The 9,689-nt window shown below is 40.6% G+C and overlaps 1 protein-coding gene across 2 annotated transcripts in view; it reads right to left on the bottom strand.

Annotated features, from left to right (window-relative positions):
• Positions 1 to 2,072: 2,072 nt before the first annotated feature.
• The window catches only part of YBX3 (Y-box binding protein 3), a 29,235-nt gene continuing 21,618 nt past the window's right edge, over positions 2,073 to 9,689 (bottom strand). For both annotated transcript variants that reach the window (XM_049783324.1, XM_049783325.1), the window contains 4 exons: positions 8,124 to 8,221; positions 6,566 to 6,737; positions 5,249 to 5,347; positions 2,073 to 2,647 (listed from right to left, as the gene is read on the bottom strand). In XM_049783324.1, the coding sequence (XP_049639281.1) occupies positions 5,282 to 5,347; positions 6,566 to 6,737; positions 8,124 to 8,221 (336 nt within the window). In that variant the 3' untranslated portion in view covers positions 2,073 to 2,647; positions 5,249 to 5,281. The remainder of the gene's footprint in view (positions 2,648 to 5,248; positions 5,348 to 6,565; positions 6,738 to 8,123; positions 8,222 to 9,689) is intronic.

The following is a 9,689-nucleotide window of genomic DNA, read 5'->3' as shown; positions in this document are numbered from 1 at the left end:
GTGGTTTTGGCGAGATTTGGCTCAGTTGAAAAAAAAAGATTGCCCACTACTGCCCGAGGAAAATGACAATGCGATGGTCTTAGTCTAGACAAGAAAAACTACTTACATAGACTTATATCAGCACTTGTTTCCTTTTTTTAGATTTTTTTTTAATTAAACAAAGGCCATTTGTAATATATAAAATCACTTCTCGAAAGTCAGGGTTAGGCTTTGCTCATTTCAATGAGTCATGCTAGCTCCCTGAAGCTCCAACCTGGCAACTAGTATTGAAGATCAATCTGATTGCTTCAAAAATCTCAAAGCATTTGTCTTGATACATTTTTCCAGTTCAGCAAGAGTCAACAACCTTTGAAACTTTTGCCTCTGCAATAGCTGTAGGAGCCCCTAGGACATGGCAGTTTTTTTACTTTAGGGAAGTAGCCAGCCTTGCTCTTGGCACATGGGAGGTCCTCACATGCTCTGGTTACAAAAGGCTACATATACGTGTCAGATCCTAGGCTTCAAGTTAATGCCGATTCTTTAATCAACTGATCCCAGCTGATGTGTGATCATGGCGTCACTACCTCCACTTCAATCCATTCTACCCAATAACTGTTTTTCAACTACTGTTTGGCATTGTACCTGCACTGCTTCCAGTTTTGTTTTTTCCCCTTTATAAAAAAAGCAGACGTCACCCTAAAATGGGTGGGTAAAGAGGGAAAGTATTAGAATCTTATGATACAGTTGTTATAGCAATGGAAAAGTGCTCAATGTACACCCATGGAGAACTGGCTAAGGTGGAGGCTAGTGGGGCACTTTAGTCAGTAACTTGTACATCAGCACCATAAAGTGACATTATTGTAACCATATTACCTAACCCCAATTTAAATTTTAAAATATAAGTATCTCCTGTAATATGCCAATATTCATTACCATATTTTCTTGTTATAGCATGTACTGCCATCTGACACTAAATGTCACCATTTTATAATGTGTTCTCCATAGTTCCACACACCAAACTTAGTCTTGGGTCCTTAACTGACACAACCCTCCTTGCCCCTATTAAAGTACTAGACACAAACTCAAGTTCACTGCAGACATTATTGAAGCAATAGGTCATTTATGTGGTGCTGGGTGGGATCCTCCATGATGCTGTTCTTGCCTTGCAGCTGGAACCCTGTAGAGCCAACTGTTCCAAGGATTCTCCCTGAAGTGAAAGCTTTAGAGACACCGCTCCAGAGATGTGGAAGGATAGCATAAAAAGGGGTACCATCTCCCCATAATTAGTGTTTATTCTCAGACTTGAATCTGGGCCATCCCTCCTCCCTCAGAGAGCTCCTTCCAGTTAAAGGAGATTACAGGTCACTTTTATTGCCCACTGTGTTGTTCCAGAAACATTCCTAAGCCCCAGTGTTTATGCTTAACTTCTCCCTGGTGCCTCACTCCCCTCTGGCGATGCCTTGGTAATGTCCATGATCATAGCCACCCTGCAAGTGTCCCAGTTCCTCTTGTCCTGCATAAGCACTGTTGGGATGGAATAAAGTGTCTCTAGTCATCAGTTGGGAGAAACGTCCTCAGTCCCAAACAAACTGGGAAGATGGAAGTTGACCCTTGCTGGCTTACTATGTCAACACAGTGTGAACAATACTTAACATTAGGGCATGATCTATTCCCTGGAATAAGAGATTTTCACTGTGGTGGAGAGCGCCCTTTTTTTTTTTTTCCTGAAAAACACCAAACCCTACAACTAACCCATTCACACCTGGTAGTACTCCGGGGTTACTCCTGGCTCTTCTCAGAAATCACTTCTGGCAGGTTGAGAAGACCATATGGGATAAAAGGGACAGGCTGTGTGCAAGGCCAATGTCCTACCCACTGTACTATCAACTCTAACTCTCCACCACTAGCTAAACACTGCCCAGGTACTGAATGAGGCTGGCCTAGGATGCAGAGGGCAGCGTCCAGTGTCGATGACAAAGTTCCTACAGCTTGATACTCATATGCCTCCATTTACCCAGTGGCACCAGCTCCTTTACTCAGTGAATAAAGTGGGCACAACACAATGATAGCAGTAAAATGTACACTGATATACATTTCATTTTCAGGGTAAAAATTTTTATTTCTTAGGAACTTCATACTGCACAATTTTCAAAGAGTCACATAAGAAAGCAAAACTGTTATCCTCCCCTTGTCCTAGAAATAAATAAGGAGGGTTTAATATTCCTTTTCTAAATCATGACACTTGCAAGTTTAGCACCAGCATCCAAAATGAACAAACTAGAAAAAAAAAAAGGGCACTGACTATATATTTCAGATTTCTTTGGTCGGGGTTCTCCCCCCATGGTATTAATATTTCTTCTTTCAATTCATATTACCAAACAGTAAAAACCAGAGGAAAAAAAAAAATAGAAACCTAGTGTTGCTGAAACCGGGAAGGTGCTCTCTTAGCTTCTGTGCAGACTTTCCCGAACTCTCAGCTTAGAGGGAAAATGTGCTGATATTTATTTGTAGTTGTTTGTTTCATAAAGAATAACAGTAAACACTTTGATGTCCACATCTTGATTCGTCTTCCACTTTATTGCCTTCGTGTTTCTTTGGTGTTGGTAAGGTTGTGGCTTGCTTTTTATAGTTTTATTTTGTTTCAATGGTCATGAATTCTTTAGGTCACCTGGGGAGAAAAAAATTCAGATCACACTAATGAAGAGTGACAAATGACCAAAAGTTTGAAAAGGAAAAAGTGAAATTAAACTGCTTTTCATGTCACTCAAGAAGTAGCAATTGGGGCCGGAGAGACAGCATGTTGGTAAAGCATTTGCCTTGCATGCAGAAGGACGGTGGTTCGAATCCCAGCATCCCATATGATTCCTCAAGCCCACCAGGAGCGAATTCTGAGTGTAGAGCCAGGAGTAACCCCTGAGTGCTGCCGGGTGTGACCAAAAAAACCCATAGCAATTAGCTCAAAAATAAAATAAATCCATCATGTGTGTCTTTTAAGGCTTACAAACTATGGGTAAACTCAAACTCAAATTGTAATTAAAAGTTTTATAAACCAAGAAAATAATTACTGTAATAGTTAAAACTTCTGTGAAATTGGGCCAGAGAGTTAGTCCAGTTTGACCTCAGTCTTTCCTAAGCAGTAACAGATGTAACCCCTGAGCAATGAGCTGTGTGTAGCCCAAAACCAAACAAAACTTTACAAACAATAAATACTATTAATGGACCAGAGCAATAGTACAATGGACAAGGTGCTTGCTGGGTTCAACCCTCATATCCCATATGGTCTCCTGAGCACCAGTAGGAATAAATTCCTAAAAGCAAAACCAGAAGTAACCCCTGAGTATTATCAGATATGTTCACAAAACAAAACAAAAAGAACCATTAAAATGCCTTCTTAAATAAACAATATCTCCTTAATAACTTCACATCTACTTTAGGGGGTACACAATAATCTAATAAAGGCAATATCAGACAAACTGGAAAGAGTGAAAGTAATTTTTCCTGTTTTTTAGATTATTTCTTTAGGAACAATGCCTAGAAATAATGTCACTAAGCATCGTGGTCATATGGGATGCCAGGGATCGAATCTGGGTTCATCCTGGGTCAGCCGCCCTCCCACTGGGCTACCACTCCAGCCCTATTCTAAATTTGTTAATGCAAGCAAGTTTGACTAAAGAATGTACTTTTACAATAAAAAGAGGCACCACTAAAGAGGAAATATAGTCTATCAGCAGCACAACCAATGTCATAGAAGGAAAGGCAAATTTTTCCTGTTAATTTCATTTTGGGTTCAAACCCCATGATGCTCAGGGGTTATTCCTGGCTCTGCGCGCAGGAATTACTCCTGGTGGGGCACAGAGGACCATACTGGATAGAACCTGGGTTGACTATATGCAAGGCAAGTGCTCTACTCACTGTACTATTTCTCTGACTTCTGAAAGATTAATTTAATTCCCAAACTACTGCCCATAATAAAAATAGGTGACTTCTAAAAAAAAAAAAAAAAAAAAAAGGCATATAAAAACCACAAAATTATTTTCTCAAGTTTTTGAAAAGTAACAGGACAATTTTATAATCTTTTTTTTTTTTTTTTTTTGGTTTGGTTTTTAGGCCACATATGATGGTGCTCAGGGGTTACCTCTTGTTCTGTGCATAGAAACCACAACTGGCATGCTTAGGGACCTATTGGGTTGCCTGGGATCGAATCTGGGACAGCTGCATGTGAGGTAAACACCTTATCTGTCGTACTATTGTTCTGGCCCCTACTTCTTAACTAAAAGCCTATACTTTTTATTTCAAAAAAATAAAAAAAACTGTCACAACAATTAAAATTGGCAGTTGGTTGAAAAGCAGAAGAGAAAACAGTCTTGTAACTTGTAACTTCTAGTGTCATAATGAAGTCAGTCTTTCTAGCTCTGTTTCTAAAATTTTCAAGATTTCGGTTTACAGGATGAAAGAAGAAAGAGGACAGGCTTGCCTTTTTGTAGAGCTTGGTCTTTAGAAACCTACTTGAAGCACATCCTGTGGGTTTAGCTCACTAGCTTGTTTCAAAATCCTAGTAAGTTCATTCAGATAGTGTCCCTACAGCTGAGGTGGGGCAATAGGCCCTATGCTTGGGTACAGAGCTCCTGGCCTTGCATGATTACTGCAGGGCCTCAGAATTTAAAATGCTTGCTGTTACCAAAAGGAAAGGAAAAGAAAAAAAAAAGATTAGTTTATTCTACCCACAGGAGACCTTTGTTCAGCTGAAAATCATATTGGCCACTAGAGGTCATCAAAGTAAAACATTTTATTGGGGGCGGGGGGGGGGAGGGGGGGAGACAGGGTGTGTGCGTGTTTTGTTTTGGGCCAATCCAGCAGTGCTCAGTAGATTCTTGGTACTGTCCTAAGGAATCACTCCTCGGAGACCATATGCAATGCTAGGTTGGTCGTATGCAATAAAAGCACCCTACCCACTGTACTCTCTCTCCAGCCCAAGTAAAACATTAGGGTGTGTAAAATGGCAATAGAAGCTAAAAACCATCTTGCAAAACAGAATGACTACTACTAGTAATGGTCTGAATGACCATGTCCACAAAGTCCAAAGATCAATCCCAAAGACCTTAACCACCCACAGAGATCTTTTATCATTTATCACTTCCCAAGGGACAAGAGGAACTGGCCCAAGAATCCCTGAAGAACTAGTTTAGGCTGATTTGCATTGTTGTTGAGAAACTGATGCTCTGACAAAGGAAACTCGCTCTGCAGCCGGGGCACCCACCTCTGTTCTCACCTGAGGATGGAGTTGGTGCCTGGGAGCCTGGTGTTATTCAGCACTACTCTGCTCAATGGCCGGAGCAGGGTTCTCAGACGGTGTTTCACCTGCCTTGGTCTAAATACAAAACAAAATCGTAAGTCAGAAGTGAAAAATCAATGCAGGTGGCCAAGACAAGTTCAAAGCTAAACAACTGTCTCAAAAATCTGGAATCATAGAGCTATCAAAGCAAATAACTGTGCAAAAAGTTTAAGTGCTCTGAAGTAGGGACCCAAACTTCAATGCGACAAAAAGCTTTCTTCTCAGGCCCATTGCCCCTAGTCCCCTGCACCACGGTCTCTAAGCTGAAACTGCATGCTGTGCATGTTCCCTGGTGACATGTGCTTTATTTGGGAAATCTCCAAATGTTTTAGGTCAGTCTCTTCATTGGTATGGATGTTTTCTCTTTCTTTTTTGTTCAATAATACATTTTTGATTGAGTCATAATGAAATAGTTTGAAAGTTGTTCATGATCGAGTTTCAGTTATACAATGTCCAACATCCTTCACCAATGCACATTTCCCACTCCCACTCCCCGCCTGCCTCTATGGCAGATCTCTCTCTCTCTCTCTTCCCTTTCTCCCCACCCCCTCTCCCTCCGTCTTTCCTCTCTAAACACTGCAATTTGCTATATGGTTTCTGAAGGGATATCATGCATCACTTTACCTCCTTTCAGCACCCAGTTCTTGTTCAGAGAGATAATTTCCAACTATTATAGTGGTCATGGTTGGTACCTTTTCTGCCATAACTGCACCTCCCCCTTACTCTTTGTGGCAAGCTTCCTACCACATGCCAGTCCTCCTGGTTCCCAATGGGTGAATTCTTCAGAGAACATTAGCTGAATTCAAATACCTCGCTATGTTACATGCAGGGTATACTTTCTCATATCCATGTACAAGTGAGTGCATATGCGAACACACATATATAAGCACATACTTATGTATGCCCACATATGGAGCTGAACTGAAAAAGCTATATATACAAAAGTGTACTTATATATTAAAATAAGAAAATGCAGGAGCTGAAGTGATAGCACAGTGTCGAGGGCATTTATCTTGCATGTAGCCAACCTGAGTTCAATCTTTAGCATCCCATATGGTCCCGAGCCTACCAGGAATGATTTCTGAGCAGAACCAGGAGTAACCCCTGAGCACTGCTGGGTGTGGCCCAAAACCAAAAACAGTAACCAAATAAAAAGAAAATGTCATACGTACAACATCTCTAGAGATGTTTCACGCAAGGTACCTGACAGTGCAGGACACTCTGGCAACAGCATCACTGGCTTGCTACACTCACCTCTTTGCCATCTTGAGAAGGAGCATTAGGAGGACGGGTGCGACGCCGATAGTTATAGGTACGCCGGTATCCACGGCGAGCAGATGGCTGGTTAGGACCATTGGCTGCTTGCTGATTCTCTTTATCTTCAGCTTCTCCAACAGCCGGGACAGGTCGAGGGCGAGGAGGTCCCCTAGAGTTGAGGGCACACAACAAAAGAAGATGTGTGCAAGAGGTTGGGGGACCTCTACGAGAGAAGCTTCGGTACTATTTACAGGATGCAACACTCAAATGGCCAATATGTGCTGCTAAACTTAGGCACAGGCCAATGAAGCCAAGAGAATAAAGGCAATAGGGAAAGAAATCCTCAAATTTTCCACTCTGTTCCTGGCTTATCAGAACACTGATTCGAAATCAAGACACACTGAATATGGTCTGTCCTCCCACTAAACACTTGTGATAGGCAAACAAAGTGTTCAGTGTTTCCCCGGCAGGATCCAAACTGAGAAGAGCACAATAGGGACCCACATAGGAAGAAAACTAACATGATTGACTGTGCATCTGACTGAACCACAGAGAACTGCTACTTCCCTAAGTAAAGAGGATTAAATGCATCTTTTTAAGACCAGAGAGCAAGGGGTGAACAGAGCTGGGGTTCTGGTACTGTCTTCTGGTTTCATCAGGACACTTCTGGAAAATCCCTTCTTTTAACTATTAGGGTGATTATCTAGAACGGGAATGAGTTTTATAAAGAAAAATAACAAATTTCAAGATGGTGATGACTTCAACCTAAGAATAATGCCCCCCCCCCTTTTAATTTAACGTAAAGGATGAAGTAAAGGAAAAGCATGGCTTATAAAGTAAAATAAAGAAAACAAACTTAAACCGGAAATCTCACCACCTTATTTCTTATGAAAGAGGAAGCAAAAATGAAAAACCTACTCCCTTAACAAATATTAAGCTCAGTGGTAATGCAGAAATAATATTTGATATTGATGTTGGGCTTACTATCTCAGGAGCACACTATTATCTTAGCTGCTTTAGCACTTCAACCCTATTGACAGTTTTCCTGAATGCACATTTATAGACCTGGTAACTAAGTCTTAGAGAGTCTAGAAACTTGCCCAAGGAGAGAGATACACTGATGGTTTGATCTTGGTGTGCATTTTTACTTAACCCCTATCATAGACTGCCTCACCTATAAATCTATTCAGTACAAAACTACCAACATTTCTTCCTCTATATGTAGAACAACTGTCAAAATTCCTGTCAATTAACTTGTACCTATTTCACTACATATAACACAAATTGGGAGTTAATTCATATCCTGGTAAATTGTTTTGATACAAGCTACTATGATCCAGGGCTAACTGAAAACTTGCTATTAAGTTCAGTGGAAAGGGTATAAGGCCATCTGAAAGCATATGCCTATATGAAGTCCCACAAATTCAAGAACAGAGTCTAGGCATCTTCTAATTCTATACTAAGCCACAGAACTGAATCACCATTTTCTTCAACCATGGTACTCTCATTCCCAAGTCCCTCACTTGGACACTACTTGGTGGAAAATGGGACATACCTGCGGTACCTTGGGCGGTAAGTGGGATTTCTATGAACCGGTCCAGAAAGTTGTGTTCCCTCTGGGACTCCATCCTTCATCTCTCCAATCTCACCAGCCTGGAAGAAGACCACAAGAATGGAAATAAGTGTCATGCCACAGGACAGAGACAAACAGTACATAGCTGCATTAAAACGTTAAAAAAAAAAAAAAAAAAAAAAAGACCCAAATCGTAAAATACAGAAAGTTTCATCACAAAGTTGGGGATTCAGAATCATAATTGGAAACTATTTACTAATCAAATCTTTCCAAGTGAGAGGAAGGAAAGGAAAACTCACTCCCACTGAATTAATACTTTATAGTATTAATTTAAGATCTCAAAATATTCATCTCTTGCAAAAAAGAAAAAAAAAAACCTATACTATAAAAGGCAATGTAATATGTTCCCTTGAACAAGACACCTTTTCAAATTTAGTCAACAGCTCTACAAGCTGCCATTCCCTCTTCCCTCCCACCAATGCCAGAAAGTCTCTGCAGTTGAAGGTTATGGTTCTCTGGCACCTCAGTCTGCCTGCAGCATCCCAAATGCTTGCACTCATTGTTTAAGTATAACACTTTTTGAAAGAAAATATGCTTCCTGGGTGAGAAATTGGGAGAATAAATGAACTTCCTGCAGAATTTCCACAGAAGATGACTAAGAACAAATCAATCTCAAACCACAGTACATCGAGTCTCTGACATTCTTCACAACATAATAAGCACCTTGGCCTCATTTCCTCAAAAGCAGCAATTCCCCATCTCCATATTTCATCAAGAAAAGTAATCAGAAAAGCATGTACACAGCCTCTTACTAATATCCCCTTCTACTGAATATCTGTATGTCTTCACCTCCTTTTAGAACATGGGATAAGTGCTCACATCCAAGGTCAACTCTTCCTTATTCCTTTTCACGTACTCAAAACACTGTCAAATATAGTTCCCTATGCTAGCATTTTCTATAAATGTGTAGACTCAGCCCCATATTTCCCCATCTTTTATATTTTGAGATTATTATCAACTTGTACAGAAAGGCTCAAAGTACAGAATTTGATGTTCAGACTCCATTCCAGCTTCTTCCCTGTGGCCCTGATAAGTTTTATCTTGGCCAACAAAATGTCCAGGTACAAGCCACACACTGCAGTTAGTTAGCCTCTTTGTCTGAAACTGTTGTTTCAGACAAATGCTCAGCTTTCACAACCTTCACAACTTTACAGGCCAGTTATTTCTGTAAAATATTCCACAGTTTGGGTAGTTTGGTATTTCCTCCTGATTCCATTTATGCCTCTTTGGCAAGGGAGCCCCCAAGTGACAAGGCTCACTCCAAAAGACAGCCAAGTATTTGCCAAGGTTCCTCCTAGACAACTGAGCTCTCCACTCCCCAAAATCTCCCACACCCCAACCCATTAGGGAAGCTCAAGGAAGAGGAACTTTGAAAATCTCTAAATATTCTGTTCCTCATCAAACCCCAAATAAGTCTGTTTATTTATATCTCTATAGACTCATGATTTTTTTTTTCTATTTTATTCAATGAGTTATTCCTTACTGGCC

This window comes from Suncus etruscus, chromosome 11, assembly GCF_024139225.1.
Source record: "Suncus etruscus isolate mSunEtr1 chromosome 11, mSunEtr1.pri.cur, whole genome shotgun sequence".
Lineage (NCBI taxonomy): Eukaryota > Metazoa > Chordata > Mammalia > Eulipotyphla > Soricidae > Suncus > Suncus etruscus.
This window is presented reverse-complemented; position numbering and strand designations above follow the sequence as displayed.